Source organism: Gossypium hirsutum, chromosome A12 (genome assembly GCF_007990345.1).
Source record: "Gossypium hirsutum isolate 1008001.06 chromosome A12, Gossypium_hirsutum_v2.1, whole genome shotgun sequence".
Lineage (NCBI taxonomy): Eukaryota > Viridiplantae > Streptophyta > Magnoliopsida > Malvales > Malvaceae > Gossypium > Gossypium hirsutum.
This window is the reverse complement of record NC_053435.1, coordinates 5582644-5606777: the sequence shown is the minus strand read 5'-3', so window position 1 is coordinate 5606777 and position 24134 is coordinate 5582644. Positions and strand designations below refer to the sequence as shown.

The 24134-nt window shown below is 37.0% G+C and overlaps 3 protein-coding genes and 1 non-coding gene across 4 annotated transcripts; 1 reads left to right on the top strand and 3 right to left on the bottom strand.

The window, feature by feature from the left end:
* Positions 1-1840: 1840 nt before the first annotated feature.
* Positions 1841-4021, bottom strand: LOC121211354 (uncharacterized). Its single transcript, XM_041084106.1, has 4 exons — positions 3884-4021; positions 2357-3360; positions 2171-2300; positions 1841-2122 (listed from the first exon to the last, which is right to left on the bottom strand). Exons 1-4 carry the CDS (start codon positions 4019-4021, stop codon positions 1841-1843), a joined length of 1554 nt encoding a protein of 517 aa, XP_040940040.1.
* A 338-nt stretch (positions 4022-4359) lies between these two features.
* LOC121210836 (uncharacterized) lies at positions 4360-5229 on the bottom strand. The gene has a single exon (XM_041082541.1). The coding sequence runs from the start codon at positions 5176-5178 to the stop codon at positions 4360-4362; it is 819 nt and encodes a 272-aa protein (XP_040938475.1). The 5' UTR covers positions 5179-5229.
* Positions 5230-6154: 925 nt separating this feature from the next.
* LOC107887723 (uncharacterized) lies at positions 6155-6991 on the bottom strand. The gene has a single exon (XM_016811960.2). It carries the CDS (start codon positions 6989-6991, stop codon positions 6155-6157), a length of 837 nt encoding a protein of 278 aa, XP_016667449.2.
* A 10651-nt stretch (positions 6992-17642) lies between these two features.
* Positions 17643-17749, top strand: LOC121211814 (small nucleolar RNA R71). The gene has a single exon (XR_005907032.1). It is a non-coding gene; the product is annotated as a small nucleolar RNA R71 (small nucleolar RNA).
* The last annotated feature ends 6385 nt before the right edge of the window (positions 17750-24134 follow it).

Here is a 24134-nt window from a genome sequence, read left to right as displayed (position 1 = left end):
TCTGGCCTTGTTGCTATTAGGTAGAGCAAGCAACCAACCAACCAAACTTCTGTACCCCCTTTCATCAACTCGATCGTGCTCACTTGTGCTTGACAGCTTTTCTCCTAGTGCAACTGGTGTGCTAGCAGGTTTGCACTTTGACATGCAGAATTTGCTTAAAACTTTTAGTGCAAAGGCTTGCTGGCTTATAAAAATCCCTTGTTCTTCCTGATTTACCTCCATTCCAAGGAAGTATGTCATCAAACCAAGATCAGTCATCTCAAAAATGTCTTATATTTTCTTTTTAAAGTTTTCAATCAGTTCATATTTGCTGCCAGTGACTAGCAGGTCATCAACATACAATGACACAATCAACAGGGTCTTCTTTTCATCCTTCTTGACATAAAGAGTGGGCTCACTTATGCTTTTTGTAAACCCGAGCCTTGACAAGTAGGCATCAATTCTATCATACTAGGCTCTTGGAGCCTGTTTCAGGCCATACAGGGCCTTTTTGAGCTTGAAGACCTTGTGTTCTTCACCTAGGACCTCAAATCCTTCAGGTTGCTCAATGAAGATTTCTTCCTTGAGAAGTCCATTTAGAAAAGTTGATTTCACATCTAATTGGTGCACTTTCCACTGTTTCTGATCTACTAAGGCAAATAGCAGCCTTATGGTATCCAACCTTGCAACAGGTGCAAAGGTTTCAAAGAAATCGACCCCTTGCTGCTGACTGTAGCCCCTCACAACCAACCTGGCCTTGTGTTTGTTCAGAGACCCATCTAAATTTGTCTTGGTCCTAAACACCCATTTACACCAATGACTTTTCTATTTTCTGGCCTATTAACCAGCTCCCAAGTATCATTCTTTTGAATCATCTTCAGTTCAGCATCCATAGCCTCTTGCCAGCATTTCTCTTTTATAGCTTCAGCATAGTAGGATGGCTCAACTATGGTCATAGCACACCTTTCATAGATATCTGCCAGAGTTCTAGTGCCTCGAATAGGTGCATCATCATAGTCATCTTCACCTTTAGCTTCAATTTCAGTAGGCTGCATGTAAGGACTATTCTGATCTTCCTCAAGTGGGCTTGCATTAGTTCCATCCCATTTCTAATACCCTTCTTCATTAAACTTTATATCTCTGCTCACAATGATCTTCTTGGTCAATGGATCAAAGATCCTATAACCTTTCTTCACATGCTGTAGCCTACAAACACCCCTGGCATGGACCTTTTTTCAAGCTTAGTCCTTTTCTCTACTGGAACCAGTGCATAGCACAAACAACCAAATACCCTCAAGTGTGACTCTGATGGTTTTTGTCCAAACCAAGCTTCAAAGGGTGTTTTTACTTTCACTGCATTAGTTGGAAGTGTGTTCAGCAAGTAAACTGAAGTGTTTACTACCTCAGCCCAAAAATTGTTAGGCATTTTAGCCTTAAACAAAAGGCACCTGGCCATATCAAGAACTGTTATGTTCTTCCTCTCACAGACACCATTTTGCTGTGGTGTGTAGATGGTTGTTAGCTGATGAAGAGTTCCAGCATCATCACATATCTTTTGGAACCTTTGAGACACATACTCAGTCCCATTATCTGACCTTAAGCATTTCAGCTTACAGTTGGCTTGCTTTTCAGCCAAAGCCTTGAATTTGCAAAAGAAGTCAGCAACATCTGACTTTTGCTTCAAAAAAGTTACCCAACAGAACCTAGTGCAACCATCAATAAAGAGTGCAAAGTACCTGTTCCCATTTGCGGAAGTGGTCTTCATGGGTCCATAGATGTCTGTATGAACCAACTGGAGCCTCTCTTGAGCTCTCCATGCTTTGTTGGCAGGAAAGGGTAGTCTAGTCTGCTTGCCAAGCTGTCAGACTTCACACACATCCTTCTTTGGCTCAATGCAGGACATGTCTTCTACCAGGCTCATTTTGTGCAGTAAGCCAAGTGACTTGTAGTTCACATGGCCTAGCCTCCTATGCCACAAACTTGACTCATCAGCCTGAGCCATATGTGTCTTTGGCTCTAGCTGATTTACATCCAAAGTGAAACTTCGATCACTCATGGCTACTGTTGCTAACACTTGGTCGACAGCATCTTTGATTACACACACCTTGCCTTCAAAAATGAGAGAGTAACCCTTCTCAAGTAACTAACCAACACTTAGCAGATTTTGGTCAATGTCAGGTACATAGAAAACCTCAGAGATAGTTTTGTTTCCTGACTTTGTGCCTATTACAGCCTTGCCTTTGCCTTTGGCCTCTATGAGCTCACCATTCCTTATTCTGACTTTGGTCACAAATGTGGTGTCTAGCTCCTTGAACATGCTTCTGTTTGAAGCCATGTGATGAGTACACCCATTATCAATCAACCACGTCTTGCTAACCTTGCTCGAGCTTGCAACACAAGAAGCTTTGAAGATATGCTCTTCCTGTGCTTTAACATCTTCAGCAGTCTGAGCTTGAATCTGATGGTGTAACTGTGGTTTTGTTTTGTTTTTACACACCTTTTCAATGTGTCCAAGCTGTTTGCACCCTCTACACTGAATGTCAGGCTTGTACCAGCAGTATTTTTCAAGGTGATTGGTCTTCTTGCAATGAGCACAAGGTGGAAACTTTCTTTTGGTGGCTTCTTTCTTGCCTTTGTCCTTCTTTTTTGTCCAAGGCTTCTTGCCATTGAAGCTGGAGCTCGAGTTTGAGCCTTCTCTGCCTCTGGCTTGAAAGGCTCCCTCAGAATACTCTCCATTCTGTTTGCTCTTCTTTGCTCTTGTGCATAGAGAGCATTTATCAAATCTGTCAATGGAATAGTTGATAGGTCCCTCGAGTCCTCCAAGGAAGAGATCTTTGATTCATACTTCTCTGGCAGGGTTGTTATGACTTTTTCAACTACCTTTTGGTCACTGAAATCATCCCCAAGCAATCTTATGTTGTTGACAGTGGCCATTATCCTGTCAGCATACTGCTTGACAGTCTCTGACTCCTTCATCCTCAGATTCTCAAAGTCTCTTCTCAGGTTTATTAGTTGCTGTTGCCTAGTCTTCTCAGATCCTTGAAACTCCTCCTTGAGTTTGTCCCATGCCTGCTTTGGACTGTCACAGGCCATTATCCTTGTGAAGATCACATCTAAAACTCCACTTTGAAGGCATGACATGGCCTTGTACTTCTTTGAACAATCTTCATTATACTGCCTAATCTGAGCAATGGTTGGGTTTGCTCTTAGGGGAGGTGGCTCAGTGTCATTTTGGACCATGTTCCACAGGTCACGTGCCTGTAGGTATGTCCTCATTTTCACAGCCCAGATGTTGTAATTTTCACCAGCAAAAATAGGTAGTGGTGGTAGTGAGAAGCTCATACTTGCAGCAACTAAAAAACCGGCCAACAACAACAGCTCCTGCTTCTTTCTTTCAAACAAGAGTCAGCCACAAACTGTGCACAACCAAGGCCCTCAAAGATAACAGGCTCTTGATACCATTTGTAGAGTTTTTGACACAGGAAGAGAAATAGATCTATTTTACCCGGATAAAATATGAACCTTTAGTTGAAACTAGAGCAGCAAAGTAATAAACCCGGATAAAGTATGTGTTAAGTTTCAATCAAATGATCAATGAAACAAAGTAAAGAAATTTTGTGTTTGAAAGCTCAAAACAGAAGCAAAATCGGATGAACAAATTGAGAGAACAAGTTGGCTATGCTTGTTACTTGAAAAGTTCAAAATTATATGTACATAAGTAGATGGATTACATTGGTAAAAAACAAAGTTTGCTTGTGCAAGTGAATAACCTGTTAAATCAGCATAATGACTTCCTAAATAGCTACTAAAACAACTAAGTATCTAACTAAACCTTAGCAGATACAAAAAGGTTACATTGAAACAACAAAAGTCAATTGTCACATGGACATGCCAATCGAATTACTCCTTGGACAATAGCATGCTTCAGCTGTGATGCTCGGTCACTTGCATGCTTGTGCATGATTGCATGGTTGTATGCAAGTTGCTGCTGTAGTTGCCACCTTTGAACATTGCTGTTATCATTATTAATGCATACATCCATGTGAATGGATTGATTGTTGTTTAATTTAGAGACAAAAGGAATCCTACCAGCCTCAAACTTGATAAATTAATTGCATCATATTTAAGAAGAAAGTAAAATACAAAAATCCAAGGTTAACTTTGTTTCATTACTATCTATTTATTGTTTTATGTAACTTTTTTGTTTTCTCTAGAAGAAAAGAAGGTTAAAACAAATGCTATTGAGAGAGGAAAAATAACAGGGAGCTTTTGTCGTATGGAAATGGAAAAGAGTATTTCATTTATATGTATGTATGTATGTATGTATGTATGTATATTTGATTTCTATACATGATGTAATCCAAAATTGGGTTTGGGCTGTTACAGGGTAAGGATGTTAAGAAGCGAGACTCTTGCTTTGATCATACACCTGAAGAGGCATTCAAGTCCATCTTCAAGATCTTGAATAAATAGCTCCAAGTCTTTTAGCTGGTTTTGCATCTCAAGATTTATGATCTCAGACTTGGTTATTCCGAAGGATTTCAAAGCAACATCAGCCTTTTCGAATCCATTCACGTTTCTTCCAGCATCTTCGCACGCTATTCTTCTTTGATGCAATAGTTTCGAAACTGATAACCAACTTCCAGGCTTTGGTCCGGAGATGAGAGATAACAAATCCTCAAACATAGAACAAGTCACTGTTTCAATCTCCTTCAGCATGCTAACAGTTTCTGAAGGTGAGACTGTGTTTTTCCTTTGTATGACCTTCAAGTTTCCCAATGCCTTGTGGATAGTCTTTTTGGAAACTTTCTTGGAGCTCATGTATTTCCTCACTTCACTTACGATCTTGGCTTCACCGATTTTCCTTCGACGCAAAGTCGATTGAAGTTCACTTGCGCTTTCTTTTGTTTGCAGCACAATATCTTTAGTAGTGCTGCAAAGGTCGAGGAGTCTAAGAGAACCATCCAACAACTCATCAGCACATTCGTGGGCTAAAGCATGGCGGGACAGAGGCAACTGAAGGAACTTAACAACACAATCATACAAATCTTGAAAGCCATTTAGTTTATGGCTTATTGATGATGATGAAGTAGATGCCTCTTTAGAAGCCCTCAATCTATTCAAATGCTCATTAACTTCTGTTGCTAGTGGGTGTTGTCTAGATGAGCGGGGGAAACTGTTGGATCGAGTGGCTGCCATTTTTTTTTGTTCTGAGCAAAGAAGCCTATTTGTTGAATCAACGTTTCTTGCAATTTTCACTGAAATACTAGGCATCTACTCCCAAGTTATATATATATATTCATATCAATCCATGGAGACAAAGGGAATCTCAAATGCTTCTTCTATCTGCTAATATTGACATGATTAATTAAGATCTCGATCAAAGGGTGGCAGCAATAATCATGAAATGTCTCCCCTCTACCATCTCTCCAGCTCACTATCCAAGCACTTTAATATATATATCCTTGCCATTTCTTTGCACACGTTGAAACCATCCTAGTTGCCAATGCACGGGAGTTGGTGACATTTTTCAAATATATTAAGGAAAAACAGACAACCAATTCATTATTTCAACGTGTGTGTTAGCACTTACCATTATTTTTCATGCAATTTGATAACCAAGTAAAGAAGGGTCTGAAGTTGAACAAGATCCACTTTCTGATCCTTGCTTCCTTTTCCCCTAACATAAGAAAATTTTATGATTAACATAATATCAAATTAGTATCTTTTCATTGCCATCTTCCATGTGATAAACTGACGGCCATGGAGTTTTTAATTTTTAGCAAGTCTTCCATTGTCTTCAGTGGGACAAGAGGAATCCTGGCAGCTCACATATTCATAGAAATGTTTCCTGGGATATTCCAAGATACCAGTTGTGATGACGAGGCTCTATAATTCAACTTGGGAAAATTAAAGGTAGGTTTAAGTTACTGGGATTGGGGTGTAAGTTTTGGATATTAGCATGTACTGGATAAAAGTATTTTTCAAGTTTTTTCTTGCTCGTGGTTGAATAGGTTTGAAGTAAAAAATTACTGCAACCATTTTGGAAATATAACTAAATGATTTCACAAGAGGTAGAATTTTGAGAAAGAAGATTGTATAATCTTTGTATTTCTTTTCTATTGTATAACCTCTGTAAAATTACAGTATATATGTACAACTGCGATGCCAATATTTAACAGCTGATGATATTAAGAACAGTAACTCTAGTTTTGATCATACGCCTGGAGAGGGTTTCAAGGCCCTCTTCAAGATCTTGGATGCTCAACTCTGAGCTTTGAAGCTCCTTTTGCACGTTCTCGACACGCTTCACGGATTTGATGCAGGAACGCACTGCAGCTTCAGCACTCAAAATTTCATTTGCTTTCTGTTCTTCCTCGCACATTACTTTCTTCTGGTGCATTAGCTTCGAAACCAGCGGCCAACGGCTCGATTTTGATTCTGCCGCTGGCCCTGAAATAAAGGACAATATGGATTCTAGCACGCTGATGGTAATTGCTTCTACATCTCTTAAGATGCTAATCACAGCTCCATTCTCGCCAGGAGTACTGAGTTTATTCTGTATATGCTTCAAGTTCTTTAAGGCCTTGCAGATTGCCCTTTTCATGGCTTTCCTAGATGTCAAGTATTTCCTAAACTCATTAGCAAGCCCTTCGGCTCCACGTCTTCTGCGCAAAATTGATTGAAGCTCTTGTGTGCATTCCTTTGTCTGCAACAAGGCATCCTTAGCAGTGGTACATACATCCAAGAGCAGGAGAGATCCATCCAAAATCTCTTCAACCATTTCCCTTTGCTTATCTTGGGCGAGAGCTTGTTGGGTGAGGGGAAATTGAAGCAATACATCAACACATTCATGCAAATCCTGAAGACCACTTAGATTGGGGCCTATGGATGATGATGTAGAGGCTGATTGAGATGCCCTCAATCGGTTCAAGTTCTCGTCGATTTGTGAAACGATGGGGTGTTGCCTTGAGGGTAAGCTGTTTGATCGAGCATGGTAAGAGGCTGCCATTTTCTTGTTATGCAAAAGCGATATGTGTTTTCAACTCTGCTTAGCTATTTGCTGTAGTCCCCTTACCATCTGCTCAACATATATATTATAGGTTGAGGGCAGACACGAGGAATCTCAACCATTTTAAATATCAACTGGAAGCAAGCAACATGAACTAACTCGATCTCGATCCCCACAACTAATAGCCAAAATGTTTCTGCTGTGTCTCCTCTCCACAATCACAACAACTCATCACCCTTCGGTAGCAACAAACACTACTAGTTTTCAATGCCATAATATCCATATATACAAATATTATACAATAATGCGCAGGGTGGTAGTACATTCAATGCCTTGTATTAATGAATCAGTTGCTTTTAACTTGTCTCGTCTTCTTCTTGTTATTGCTGTCTTGTTGATTAGGTTCTGCAAGGAGGCAAGATCCGCTTGCTTCTAACAATTTGTTTTTTTTATGCAGCAACACATGTATGGGAATGAAATTATTTATTTATTATTTTTACTACTGTTTTTTTAGCCAATACGAGTCCTTTAGCTGGTTTTGCATCTCAACATGATGTGTTCATCTCCTGACCCACAACCAGCATCAACATTTTCAAATTCATTAATGTCTCTTCCTGTTTGCTATTCGACTCTGGAAACTAACAACCAGCTGGTCTTCTTTCATTGTTCTTTTGGCCCTGAGAGAAGGGACAACAAATTCTCAAACATGTAACAAGTCACGGTTTCAATCTCCCTTACCAAGTTAACCATTGCCTTGCTATCATCATCATCTCAACAAGAGAAAAACTTTTTCTGTTTCCAAGCTCTTTACATTTTTCAATGAATTTTGGATATGGATTCTACTAAATTTGGTCTTCCATCGTTTATCTATCTTTAACTATATATACAAGTACCAACTCTCTATATATAAATGTAAGCCCCATTACTGGGAATTTCAAACGTCCTTGAAGTGATATCGGGCACATCATGTGACTCAATTAAAAGAATCCGAGATTGGGCCATGATCGAAGGGCCTAAATGCAAGATGAGAATGTTTAATTTCATGCAAAATTTTGCATGTGGAGGTTGGAAGCCAATGAATCATTTGAATTTAGTAATTTAATTCTACAGCTTTTTTTGAAATTAAGTTTATTTATTACTTTGTCTTTAATATGTGTTATATGTGACACTCTTAACCCACATCCGTCATTGGAACAGGGTTACAAGATGTTGCCGAAGTTTACGGAATAATTACACAAAAATTCCATTATTTACTTATATTCACATCAAAGCTATCCACTGGAGTCATAGTCACTAAATTATTTATATCTGGAGATACAGAACTCCAAATTAAAATCCATCAAAATCATTTGAAACTAGACTCGTATATCTTTCTACCATAAAATTTTTAGAGTTTCTGGATTAGCCAGAAAGTATAGTTTATTCTTAAAATTTACCCCTGTTCTGCTATTTGACAATTTCGACATTTCTTTACTAAAAATCAATTATCTCATAGTACAGATTTCAGGTGATGTTTTTGTTTGTTTCTTTTCAAACTAGACTCATTGAGGATTTTAAGAATATAAATTATAACCCACAAATATTGTTTTACAATTTTTAATGATTTTCCAAAGTCAGAATAGGGGAGCTCGAAATCACTCTGACCTTGCCTCACAAAAATTCAAATATCTTCTAATATGGAAGTCTTTTGCTTACACTGTTTCTTCTATATGAAACTAGATTCAATAGGATTTAATTTCATATCTTATTCAACTTATAATTAAACTTCCATAATTTATGGTGAATTTTCAAAATCAAACTACTGCTACTAACCAAAAACTGTTTTAGTACAAAATATTGTTAACTAGTTTATAACATCTTTACTTCATTTCATTTAAACTCTTTACATGTCATATAAATCTTTAAACATAAAACAAAAGCTACTGGAATTGATCTGAATAATGTGCCTTGTTGTGTTGATCCGATCTACCAACTTCACTTCAATTCAATCTACATAAAAATATCAAACACACACAAGTAAGCTTATTGAAGCTTAGTAAGTTCATAGGTTTAAAAGGAATGCTTACCAATCATAATATTTCCAAACAATAACAAAACATTTACTATAGTTCCCTGCCATCCACAACCATTGTTATAATACTTCACATAGTTGAGCTAAACATTAACAACTACTCAATCTGTTTCATTTGGTTCACTCCTCTTGTATTACTTATTATCAAATTAGGAAACGGCTTACGAAATTGAGTACGTCGTTACTCAGTGCTGTGATGCACAACTCAGTGTGGTTTTCCTTATTGAAATACCACACCTGCATTTCACAACTCGGTATGGGAAATGTCATACCTACGTTTCTTAACTCAGTATGGATAATACCATACCTACGTTTCACAACTCAGTATGGTTAATACCATACCTATGTTTCACAAATCAGTATGGATGATACCATACCTACGTTTCACAGCTTTTCTATGGATAAACCATGATCTTATCTATCAATTCATCACATGTCACAATACGAACGTACTCAATCCTTCATTTTTCCCAATTTGAATTTCCACCTTTATTCTTTCATTTTAACATAATTTTCACAATCCCACAGCATGTTCATATATGCTAACACATTATATCATTCAATCATTCACAAATAAACATGTAAATTCAACCATATGAACTTACCCGGCAGATTTGTAGAAGATTTTAAAATCTAGGAACTATTCTGTAACTTTTTCTTTTCCTCGTTCGCCTTTGGATTCTTGATCTATAATATAAAATATTTTCACTCATTAGAATTTATTTCATTTCTATTTCACTTCACAATTTATGCTTTTCAACTTTTGAAATTACACATTTACCCCAAAATTTACAATTTTTACAATTTAGTCCCTGCTCAATTCACCCATCAATTGAACTAATTTTTCTCAATTAACACTTTATTTTATCATTATAAACTATTTCACAACCTTTTATATTCTGAATTTCAACACCAACCTCTAATTCACAACTTTTTCACAATTAGGTCCTAAATACCATTTTCTATCAAAATTACTTAATAAAACCACCTTAATATGAAATTAGAACTTAAATTTCATAATAATTCATCATAAAATTCCCTTAATCAGCCAGGGTAACTTCCAATTTCACCCACTGATGGTCGTAAAACTAACTAAAAATTCGACTAAGGCAAGTGCATTTATCGAACAGTAGTATAGTTGAGGTGAGACCAAAAATATCGTATCCATAAGGACTAAAAGTACTAGTAATTACTATCTTTTATTATCTAGCCTGAGAATCGAAGGGATGTTTTAAAAACTAAAATTAACTATCTAATTAAATAAGATTACAATAGAGATAAAAGTTGGAAAATACTTTAGGAAAACCGATGGAGAAGACAATACATAAAGAAGAATCCACCTAGAATTCATACTTTTGAATTAGACGATTTATTCATTTGAGTTAAACTGTAGAAATCCCTGATTTATGTTAATATCCCTTTCGAAACTAAAAACAACTGACTCTAGGTTGATTAATCGAAATCTCTTTCTGATTAAAACCCCTATTTTTGCATTAACTCGATCTATGGATTCCCTTATTAGATTTGATTCTAATTTGGCAGATTTATGTCATCCTATCTCTAGGATTGCATGCAACTCCGCTTAATTATGAATGATCTACTCTTAAACAGGGACTTTTGCTCCACTGAATAAGCACATCAAAAACCTTAATTAATATCCTGGAATATTAAAGCAAGGGTTAAATTCACAATTAGGAATAAAAACAAGTATTTTTCATATAATTCAAATAGTAATAAGATTCATCTTAGGTTTCATCTCTCTTAGGTATTTAGGGAGTTTAGTTCATAACAATAGAGGAAAACATCTCAAAATTGGCAAAACAACAAAACATAAAGAAACCCAAAAAATTCAGTTGAAATTGAATGGAGATCTTCAGTCTTGAAGGAATCCTGCTTCCGAGATGATTCTGATGGCTGTCCTACAGTATTTTCTGCCTTCGACTCTCCGTGTCCCCTCTAATCCTCTTCTAGGGTGTTTATATAGACTTTTGAATTCCCAAAATAGCCAAAAATTAACCTTTTTCGAGTAGAACTAGACTTGAGCTCGACAGAGACACGTCCGTGTGCAAGTACTCAGGCCGTGTACACTTCTGACTTGGATTAATGTCAACATAGCTATGACACACGGGCGTGTGGTCTTCCCGTGTGTCACACACAGGCGTGTGGATCACCCGTGTGGAAGTTTCAGCCCGTGTGAAACACTGATTTAGGCCCAATTTGTCTATTTTTGGCCCGTTTCTTGCTCTTTTCGCCATCCTGAGCACTCCTGAGTATAAAACATGAAATTAAAGGATTAGGAGCATCAAATTCAATGAAACCAAGGAAAAATCATCCATAAATATGTCAATAATGGGGTAAAAATATGTATATATTATGGTTTATCAAATATCCCCACACTTAAGCATTTGCTTGTCCTCAAGCAAAATCCTCAACTCACAATTAAAATAAATCCTTCTCAACTTATAATTCTCATCAATAATGTTCGAAATAATTCATAAGTAATCATACATTAAGAGCTTAACTAAAAGAACATTAAAGTTTCAAACAATCCAAATTGAGCATTTCAATCATAAAATCATAAGTATCCCCTTTATCTAAGTAATCACCCTTTAGTTTCAAATTGACAAAGTTGACATCCTCACTAATGATTCACTCAAATCACTCAAAGTGTTTAAGGTTCAATAATTAAACACCCAATAGTCAAACATGAAAAGTTATTACCATAGGCTTGCATGAAAATCAAATCTCCACCACTACAATGAAATGACACACAAATCAAAAGGTCTTTAACAAGGTTGTAATAGGGCTTGGGTTAAAGCTGTGGATAAAGGCTGTAAAAGAGGGTTAGACTGGAGATTAATTTGATAAATTACCAAACTTAGAAAAATTAAAGCTAATCACAAAATTATAAAAAAAAATGCTAGGATTCGAACTATCTGAGACTAAAGATGTGAGCTTTTTCTCAATATACTGACTTTAACTTATACAAGCTCTTTTAAAACAATATGTAATTGGAAGAATATGACTATATGGTTTTTTTTAAGAACAAGAACAGGAATGGAAAATACATATTAAGAAATAATTCAGCAACTGGAATGAATGAACATAATTAGGTAACTAATCAAATTAAATCTCGATAAAAAAGGAGAAATTATTAATGAAACAAAAAGGGTTAAGTTGTGGGTTAATATTAAGGGGAAAAATCAAGAAATAATAGTTAAGGCTCAAAGGGGTTCACGAGGGGTCAATTATGTGGGTAGGCTTTTTATGGGGTAAATGGGTTAAAACCTAAGTGCCTTTATCATTTTAGTATATCAAATCAAAGATGTGGTCTCGACATGTATAATCGATGCAAGTTCTAGAATAGCAAATCAATGTTGATGCACTCATAAAAACAATCAGTGAGCAAGAAAGATATATGCTCTAAAAGGCTCAAAATCTCACGAAATTTATGGGTATTTGATGTCAATCCTGTAAATTCAAAACTTCAAGCTAATACCTCAATTCAGGGAAACAACCTAGCAATTTTAATTCTAAAAAATCAACTTATCATGCTTGATCCTTTAAAGTTTAAACAATCAACGCACAGTTATCTATGATTTAATTCAAAACATATCAACAAAAATCATAAATCAATCAGAATTCACTCTAATAATGATATGAGAAAATTATTTGAGAACAAGATGCAAAATTTAGGGATTTTCTGATAATCACCTAAATAACCTCCCCACACTTAAAATGTACATTGTCCTCAATGTACAAATATAGATAATAGCAATAGAAGCATAATATCAGAAAAGAGAGAGAGAAGCGAAACTGCCCTGAATTTTTGGATGAAATCCTTGGAAGAGCGAAAGCAAAAATTGTAGAGAAAGCCTAATGAAAGGCATGATTCTGGGTACTAATAAGAAAATAAACACCACTGTGGAAGAGAATTAAGGGATCACTTAATAATAATTATAAAGATAAACGTAGTTCAAAAAAACATAAGTCTTCAAAAATAAATAAGAGACAAAATAGAGTTGTAATAAAAATAAAAATAAAATAAAGGGACTCAAAGGTCCTCATCATCGGATGCCTCGTGGGTGGATGATGCCGAAGGAGAGATGTGGAGGTGGTGACAAATTTGTTGAAGAGTGGCATCGATGTTGTCGAATCGCTCAAAACACTGATGCTCAAAGCGAGTGAATCGCTCAGATAAATCTGTCAAAGTGGTAGCAGGAGGTCAGTGACTTGGTGGTGGTGGTGGTGGGGGGTGGCTCCTCGTGATGGGGAGGGACATCATCAGTAATATCCTCTGGCTCATCCTAGTCATCGGACTGAACGAGTCTGTATTGAGGTGGGTCGAATCCATAGCATTGCTCTATCATCCTCATGTGGATCATGCTAGATATTCCTTAAGAAGACATCTGGTCGACTAGTGTGAGTGTCGATGACATTTATGGAGTGTCGAAGAAGCCAAAGTGTCAAGTGAGATGAGTCACGTAGGGTTCAAGGCAAACGGGACCCTTCCTATGGCAATTCGTCTGGTAGCGAAAAGCGAGGGCGATAAAATATGCCAAGTCAAAGACATGACCAGTCGCCATGCTCCATAAGAAGTAAGCATCGGTGGTGCTAACGACGTCGGTGCTCTCTCTCTTCCCAGTTAAGGTATAAGCCAAGTTAGAATGGATGTAACGTAGTGCTGGTGGAAGAAAAGTCACCTTTGAGCGACTTGCGTCATAAGGAACAGTACTCGCCGTAAGGTCGGTCCAACAGCAAGAGGGTGAGTAGTGTATGTACTGGTGAAGTTGTAAAAAATTCTCAAAAGCCATGAACTCCTCCATGTAAAAGCCCAAAGCAGCTCCAAACTCTGGTACACCCATGTGCCTTAGAGTCCACCGAGTCTAAAAATGATAGTACCAGCTTCGTCATGTGTATTAATCACATGTTGTAGATGGAACGTAGTGCAAAACTCCAAGGTCAGCTCCGAATAGGCGGGTTTGATAATTGCAAAGAACCAATCCCGCGGTGCAGTATCGAGATGGAATCGAACAAGGTGAGCAAGGTGAACCTGCTCTAAAGTGGCCTAATCAATACAACAGCCCACTCCTAATGGTCGTACTCGAAGAAGCTGAAACAGGTAGTCCTGTGGGCCTGACGAAAATCGAAGCAGAGGGTGACGAGCTTCGGTCGAGGTGCTTGAGGAGGTTGGCCCGAGGCCCTTCCGCTTTTTCAAAGTGGGGACGGCAATCTTCTTGCCTCGTGTGTTCGTCATAATGTAGCTGCAAAAGTAAAAGAGTTCGTCAGTAAATAAGGAAATGATCACAAATTATTTAAATGAAGCTTATAACACAAAGTGTAAGTAATCCTAAATAATAATTTATTCCTAAAAAATGTGTACTAAAATCCAATCATGCAAAAATAAACTAATTATAAAATAAGTAACAATATCTAAATGAGAGACTAAACCTAATGCTAGGAGCAAATTGTAATAGAATGAGAAATAATGAAGTCAGCCAGTGAATATTTGGTAAACTACTGTAAATAGTACCCAAACTAATCAAAAGGGTAAATCTATAATGTTAAAACTGATTAAATAAAAATAATAATAATAATGCAGTAAATAAAGGATAATGAAGTTAAAAATGAAATAAATAATTAATAGGAATAAAATAATAATGAGTATTAAGGGAAACCCGATGATGATGGATGGTGACCGGATATTGGACGGACGGCAGTGTCGACGGGTGACGGGGTCGGACAGCTGGGTCAGGCGATGGCGAGAGGGGGAATGGGTTGGTGATTAAGAGAAAAATGGCGAAGAAAGATGAGGGAAGAAGAAAGGGAAATAAGGAGGAAAGAAGGAAAGAAGAGACCAAGAAAGAAAAAGAACAGAAAAGAGAGAAAGGGAGGGGGCGACCGGTGGTGGGCGGTGGTGCCCGGAGGAGGGGGTTGCGGCGGCTAGGGTTAGGAGAGTTGGGGAAGAAGATAAAAGTAAAAGTTAGGGTTTGGGGGGTTTAAAAAGGCATACAGTCATGTGAAGCCCGTGTTGGGCCACACGGTCGTGTCACACGCTCGTGTGGATCGAGTTCAGCCCCTGTTTGTCAGGAAAATTTAATGTCCCTTCGTCACACAGCCTAGGGGCACGCCCGTGTGCCCAAGCCGTGTTCTTCGTTGTTCGCTTCTCTCATGCCCGTGTGGTATCCCACACGCCTGTGTGTCTGAACACACGGCCGTGTGCCTGGCCCGTGTACCTCTCTGACTTGTTAAAAATTTAAAAAAATTTGCTCCAGTTTTCACACGGCCTAGGACACGCCCGTGTGCCCAGGCTGTGTGCTTTACACAACCGTGTCGTACCCCCGTGTGGATATATCGCAGGCCGTGTGGCTCGATACTTGGGGATTTTTTAGCCCCGTTTCCACACGGCCAAGGACACGCCCGTGTGTCCAGGCTGTGTGGGTCACTGTTCCTGCATAAAAGAAATACGAAAAATAGCTAAAATAAACTAGTTAGTAATGTTAGTGCTCGGGTTGCCTCCCAAGGAGCGCTTATTTAAAGTCTAAGCTCGACTTTCCTCTTATTTGCATGGTCATGGTGGATCACAGGGTCGAGACTCTTTTTTCTCATTATCGATTCTATTATCCACATAAAGTCTAAGTCGAGTAATATTTACCTTAAAAGTGCCGAATTGAGAATGATTTACCTCGATTGTACCGTATAGGAAAACATTCAATACCGTGAAAAGAGTCGCTCCGTTTGCATTAAGCTCTGAAGTAGCAATTCGGGGGTCCTTTTCATCTAACAATACTTTATCCTCAACCTTAAATTGTGTTGTTTCATCCCTACACCTATTGTGGTGCCACTTTGATTCATCGTATGCTTTTGGTTTCTCCTTGACATGTGTTCGCCATTCGTCTATTTCATCGAGCTGAAGCCTTCGTTCTTCGTGAGTCACTCTGTTTTTTTTTGAATGGATTAGAATAAGGCTCTATCACGTTCTTCCTAGGTGACTCCTGCAAAGGAGTTTGAGTTGCAACATTATTCAAATTAACCGAACCTAAACAATCATCTCGACTACTAGATATTTTAGTATAATCACGAGCTTGAAGTTTAATCGTGTCATCTATTACACGAAGTATCAATTCACCTATGCCAACGTCAATGACAGTTCTAGCAGTTGCTAAAAAGGGCATTCCTAAAATTAAAGGTACGTCACTATCCTCATCCATGTCTAGAACAACAAAGTCAACTGGGAATATAAATTTGTCAATTTTTATAAGCACGTATTCAATAATACCCCTAGGAAATCTAATTGTTTTATCTGCCAATTGAATGCTCATCCTAGTTTGTTTGGGTTTCCCAAGACCTAGTTGTTTAAACATTTTATAGGGCATGACATTAATACTTGCCTTTAGATCAGCCAATGCATTCTTAATATTTAAACTACCAATTAAACAAGGAATAGTAAAACTCCCTGGATCTTTCAGTTTGTTGGATAGCCTATCTTGTAAGACAGCTAAGCAAACTGCGTTTAATTCCACGTGCGACGCATCATTTAACTTTCATTTATTAGCCAAGAGCTCCTTTAAAAATTTCATTGCGTTTGGCATCTACGAAAGAGCTTTAATAAACGGTAAGTTAATATGTAATTTTTTTAATAATTTAAGGAATTTACCGAATTATTTGTCTGTTTGGTCTTTCCTTATCACATTGGGGTGTGGCATACGAGGTTTATACTCTTTGCTTACCAGTTTCTGCTTATTGCGATTCACCTCATCCTTACCGTTACTTACCACAAGTCATTGATTCGGTTCTGCTTCAGGTTCAAGTTCAACTAACCCTTCTTCATCTCCGATAGTAATCGCATGAAGTTGTTCCCTTGGGTTAGTTTCAGTGTTATTTTGTAGGCTACCTTGTGGTTATTCAGAAATCAACTTAGCAAGCTGTCTTATTTGAGTTTCGAGCCCTTGAATCGACGCTTGTTGATTCTTAAGTGATGTTTCAGTATTCTGAAAATGAGTTTTCGACACCAAGATGAATTTTTTGAGCATCTCTTCAAGGTTCGGTTTCTTATCTTGTTGGTAAGGTGGTTGTTGAAAACCTGGAGGATGTTGTGGTCTTTGATTTCCTTGACCACCCCATGAAAAATTGGGATGGTTCCTCGAACTTGCATTATAAGTGTTGCTATATGGATTATTTTTGAGGTCTAGAATTATTACCCATATAGTGGACTTGTTCCTCCTCAGTGCTAGGGCTGAAGGATGGATAATCTACGTTGTGTGCTCCTCCTCCATTTGAATCACACCTCATCACTAGATGTACCTGAGTAGAACCATACAGACCATCAATCTTTTTATTTAAAAGTTCTACCTGGTTAGATAGCATAGTGACCGCGTCGAGGTTGAAAACACCGGCTGCTTTTGTCGGCTTTGGTCTCATAACTTGCTATTGATAGTTATTTAGTGACATCTTTTTAATAAATTCGTAAGCCTTTTCAGGTGTTTTATTGTTTAAAGTTCCACCGGCGGCTGCATCGATCAGTTGCCTTGTTGAGGGGTTTCACTGTTGTAAAAAGCTTGAACCTGCAACCATAGAGGTAACCCATGGTAAGGGCACCTTCTCAACAAGTCTTTGTATCTCTCCCATGCGTCATAAAGAGTTTCTAAATCTATCTGCATAAAAGAAGAGATATCATTCCTCAGTTTAGCCGTTTTAGCCGGCAGGAAATATTTAAGCAAAACTTTTTCGGTCATTTGTTCCCAAGTAGTGATTGACCCCCGTGGTAACGAGTTTAACCACTATTTAGCTTTGTTCCTCAATGAGAATGGAAACAACCGAAGTTAAATGACATCGTTAAAAACTCTATTGATCTTAAAGATGTCGCAGAATTCTACAAAATTTGCTAAATGAGTGTTTGGATCCTCGTCCTGCAAACCATCAAACTGAACAAACTGTTGTATCATTTGAATAGTGTTAGGTTTCAGTTCAAAATTATTTACAGCAACAGCAGGCCTAACTATACTCGATTCAATTCCTGTTAAAGTAGGTTTAGCATAATCATACATAGTACGAGGAGCAGGATTCTGATCTACTGGATTTGCACCAACCACAGGAGGTAGCAAACAACCACAGGAGGTAGCGAATTATTCTGGTTTTCAGCCATCTCCTCTGTTGTGGTATGAATCTCGTCCTCTTGCCCTTCCTCTATGTATTGAAGGCTTCGCCTTATTTCTCTTTGATTTCTGCGAGCTGTTCTTTCGATCTCATTGTCGAAAAGTAGAGGTCTTGACGGGTTTCTTCTAGTCATAAACTATAAAAACCTGTCAGATGTAGATAAAAGAAAATTTAGAAATTTAAGCAAAATTAAAATTAAAATTAAATTGCAACAAAAATAAAAAAAAGGGCTAAAGTAATAAAAATTAAGCATTCCTAATATCTTAGTCCCCGGTAACGGCGCCAAAAACTTGATGGTCGTAAAACTAACTAAAAATTCGACTAAGGCAAGCACACCTATCGAGCAGTAGTATAGTTGAGGTGAGATTGGAAATATCGTATCCACGATGACTAAAAGTACTAGTAATTACTATCTTTTTATTGTCTAGCCTGAGAATCGAAGGGATGTTTTAAAAATTAAAATTAACTATCTAATTAACTAAGATTATGACAGAGATAAAAGTTGGAAAATTCTTTAGGAAAACCGATGGAGAAGACAATACCTAAAGAAGAATCCACCTAGACTTCACTTATTACTTTTGAATTAGACGATCTATTCACTTGAGTTAAACCGTAGAAATCCCTGATTTATGTTAATATCCCTTTCGAGACTAAAAACAACTGACTCTAGGTTGATTAATCGAAATCTCTTTCTGATTAAAACCCCTATAGTCGCATTAACTCGATCTATGGATTCCCTTCTTAGTTTTGACTCTAATTCAGCAGATTTATGTTGTCCTATCTCTAAGATTGCATGCAAACTCCGCTTAATTATGAATGATCTACTCTTAAACAGGGACTTTTGCTTCACTGAATAAGCACATCAAAAACCTTAATTAATATCCTGGAATATTAAATCAAGGGTTAAATTCACAATTAAGAATAAGAAAAAAATATTTATCATACAATTCAAATAGTAATAAGATTCGTTTTAGGTTTCATCTCTCTTAGGTATTTAGGGAGTTTAGTTCATAATAATAGAGGGAAACATCTCAAAATTGGGAAAACAACAAAACATAAAGAAACCCAAAAACTTCGGTAGAAATTGAATGGAAATCTTCAGTCTTGAAGGAGATCCTGCTTCCGAGATGATTTCGATGGCTGTCCTATAGTATTTTCTGCCTTCGGTACTTCATGTCCCCTCTAATCCTCTTCTAGGGTGTTTATATAGGCTTTTGAATGCCTAAAATTAGCCTTTTCTGGGTAGAACTAGACTTGGGCTCGACAGGGACACATCCGTGTGCAAGTGCTGAGGTTGTGTGCAATCTGACTTGGATTAATGTCAACGTAGCCATGACACACGGGCGTGTGGTCTACCCATGTGTCACACACGGGCGTGTGGATCACCCGTGTGAAAGTGCCCAGGCCGAGTGAAACACTGATTTAGGCCCAATTTGTCTATTTTTGGCCCGTTTCTTACTCTTTTCGCCATCCTGAGCTCTCCTATGTATAAAACATGAAATTAAAGTATTAGGAGCATCAAATTCAATGAAACCAAGGAAAAATCATCCATAAATATGGCAATCATGGGGTAAAAATATACATATATTATGGTTTATCACCCACCAAATCAAAAACTAATGAATTCTATAAGTAGACCTAATTGTAAAATTCATAAAAATATAAAAATTATCAAGAAAAAACAAGAATTAAACTCACATGATGTAAAAATATGAAAAACCAGCTTTCCCCAAACCTCCTATGGCGTTTTGCTAATAAAATATGAAGAGATCTCTAGATTTTTCAATTTTTTCCTTATTTTATATGTTAAGTTGTAGACTTTCCAATGTTTCCCTTATTTCCCTTATTTTTCTACTGATTTTCTTGCCCTTGCCATCCAACCTATTCACTTTTAGGCTTAATTGCCCTTTAAATCCTCTTTCTTTTAACACTTGAGCTATTTAATCCTTCTAGAAAATTTTGCTTTTGTTACAATTTTGTCTTTTTTATTTAAATGACTACCCAAATGTTAAAATTTCCCAACCAAACTTTAATACTAACTTAATGCTATGCCATAAATATTTCTAAAAATATTTTTAAAAATATTTATGGTTCGATTTTCAAATTCGAGGTCTCAATACCTCGCTTTTGACCCGTTTGACCTAATAAATTCTTTTAATTCACCCAATTCACAAATTCTTCTAAATTCTTACTTGACTCATAAATATTAAATGACTATCTTGTTCAATCTTACTTGTCGAATTTAGTGATCTCAAATCACCATTTTCGACACCATTGAAAATTAGGCCGTTATAACTCTCCCCCCTTTAAAAATTTCGTCCTCGAAATTTGTTACCCGAAAATAGATTTGGATACTGTGATCTCATTGACTCCTCTGTTTCCCAGGTTGCCTCCTCCATACCATGTCAATGCCATGATAATTTAACCAATGGTACTCTTTTGTTCCACAATTCTTTAACTTCACAAGCCAAAATCTTCACTGGTTCTTCTGAATAAATCATATCTGGTTAAAGCTCAATTTCAGTATGAGGAATTACGTGTGAAGGATCTGACCTATACCGTCTTAGCATAGGCACATGAAACACATTGTGAATCTTCTCAAGTTCTGGAGGTAAAGCCAACCGATAAGCTACAGGACCAACCCTTTCCACAATTTCATATGGCCCTATAAATCTCAGACTCTATTTTCCTTTTCTGCCAAACCGTAACACCTTCTTCCACGGTGAAACTTTTAAAAATACTCAATCACCCACTGCATATTCTATGTCTCTTCGTTTCAAATCTGTATATGACTTCTAACGGTCTGAAGCAGCTTTTAGACTGTCTCGAACAATCTAGACTTTCTCTTCGGTTTCCCAAATCAAATCAACCCCAACTATTTTTTATTCACTCAATTCAGACCAACACAATGGAGTCTTGCATTTCCTACCATAAAGAACCTCAAATGGTGCCATTTTTATACTAGACTGATAGCTATTGTTGTAAGAAAGCTCAGCCAAAGGTAAATACCTTTCCCAACTGTCACCAAACTCGAGTATACAACATCTTAACATATCTTCTGGAATTTGAATCACTCGCTCTAACTGTCCATCTGTTTGAGGATGAAATGTTGTACTAAAATTCAATCTGGTACCTAAAGCTTCTTGCATTTTATTCCAAAATCTCGAAGTAAACCTTGAATCTCAGTCTGAAATAATAGATACTGGAACTCCATGTAGTCTCACAATCTCTGAAACATACAATTCTGCTAACTTCTTAAGTGAAAAATCTGTTTTGGCTGGAATAAAATGTGCTAACTTTGTTAATCTATCAATAATCACCCATATCGAATCTTTCTTTCTTGGAGTCATAGGCAATCCTAACACAAAATCCATTGTAACATGCTTCCACTTCCATTCAGGAATCATAATGGATTGTAATAAACCCGTTGGCACTTGATGCTCTGCTTTAACTTGCTGAAAAATCAGACATTTTACAATAAATTCTTAAATTTCTCTTTTCATACCAGGACACCAATATATCTTTTTCAGATCACCATAAATTTTTGCACTGCCCAAATGAATAGAATACATACTATTATGTGCTTCAGAAAGAATATTATTCTTCAAATCTGAATTATTTGGAACACATATACTGTTATGATAAAGCAATATACCTTCATCATCAATACTGAACTTTGAATCTAAATTATCTCGAACCGTTTGTCTTTTAAGTACCAATTTCAGATCTTCATCCTATAGTTTCTGAATTTGTTGAAGAAACATGGGTTGCACTTTCAATTCTACTAATACAACACCTTATTCATTAAGAGCCAAATGAGCATTCATTGCCCAAAGTGCAAACAAAGATGACTTTCGACTAAGTGCATCAGCAACTATATTAGCTTTCCCTAGATGATAGTCAATAACCAAATCATAATCTTTTAGCAACTCTAACCATCATCTCTGTCTTAAGTTTAGTTCCTTCTGAGTCATCGAGTATTTCAAACATTTTTGATCCGTATAAATATAACACTTCTCACCATATAAATAGTGTCTCCAAATTTTTAAAGCAAAAATAATTGCAACTAACTCAAGATCATGTGTAAGGTAATTCTTTTCATGTGGTTTTAACTGCCTTGAAGCATAAGCCACCACCTTTCCCGACTGCATTAACACACAACCCAAACCATTTAAATATGCATTACTGTACACAACATACGGTATACCTAATTCTGGTTGAGTCAAGATTGGAGCTTCTGTTAACATTTTCTTTAATTGATCAAAGCTCTATTGAGATTCATCAGACCATACAAATTCAACATTCTTCTGTAATAAATGAGTCATTGGTGAAGCAATAATGGAAAAATTCTTTACAAAAAGGTGATAATACCCTGCTAGTCCCAAAAAACTTCGCACTTCAGTTACATTCTTCGGTGTTTTCCAATTCACCACTGTTGAAACTTTACTTGGATCCATACGAATTCCTTCAGCTGATACAATATGACCCAGAAATCCAACCTCATGAAGCCAAAAATCACATATACTAAATTTTGCATATAACTACTTTTCTCTCAAAGTCTGTAATAGAATTCTCAAGTGCTGTGCATGTTCGGATTCTGTCTTTGAATAAACCAATATGTCATCAATAAATACCACCACAAATCTATCCAAATAAGGCTGAAAAATTCAATTCATTAAATTCATAAATGCAGCAGGTGCATTTGTTAAACCAAAAGGCATTACCAGAAATTCGTAGTGACCATACCGAGTTCAAAAAGCAGTCTTTGGCACATCACACTCTTTAACCTTTAATTGATAATACCCAGATCTAAGGTCTATCTTTGAGAACACTGCAGCACCTTTCAGTTGATCAAACAAATCATCGAAACGAGGTAATGGATATTTATTTTTAATTGTTACCTTGTTCAACTGTCTGTAATCAATACACAATCGCAACAAACCATCTTCCTTTTTCACAAATAAGACAGGTGCGCCCCAAGGTGATGTACTCGATCTGATGAACCTTTTATCCAATAACTCTTGCAACTGCATTTTCAACTCTTTTAACTCAGCCGGTGCCATTCTATATGGTGTTATTGATATTGGAGCTGTACCCGGAATCACATCAATTACGAATTCAACCTCACGATCTGGGGGTAAACTAGGTAATTCCTCAAGAAACACATTAGTAAACTCATTAACAACTGGCAATTTTTCCATCTTCAATTTAGAACCCTGAGTATCAATAATATAAGTTAAAAATGCTTCATTACCCTTCCTAATCAATTTCCGACCTATAAAGGTAGAAATAATTCTGACATCATTCTTTTTATCTCTAAACTCAGCTAAAACTAATTCCCCTGTCTGAAATTTTAAATCAGTCCGTTTTTCTCTACAATTCACTATGGCATCGTGTTTAATCAACCAATCCATTCCAAGAATAACGTCAAATTCTCGGAAAGGTAACAACATTAAATTAGCAGAGAATTCATAGCCTTGTATTTTCAGTGGACAATTTTGACATATTAAATTAACTAACACACTTTGCCCTAGCGGATTAATGACTTGAACATCAGTAGACTCAACAGTCATTTTTTTTCTGCAGATTAGTGACTTGAACATCAAGTTTAGTAGACTCAATAGTCATTTTTTTTCTAACACTAATACAGTGCAAATATATGAATGCGTAGATCCAGGATCAATTAAAGCATACACAGAATCATCAAAAAGATAGAAATTACCAGCTATCACATCTGGAGTAGAAGCTTCTTCCCTTGCCCGGATAGCATATGTACGTGCAGGTGCCCTTGTTTCTGATCGAGCTACAGTATCTCTTATTCCCGAACGAGCAGTCCCAGCAGTACTGCTTTGACCCGAATGTTTACTTTTCTGAGGAGTATTTACTTGCTTCTCACCTTGTTCTTTATCTTCTTTT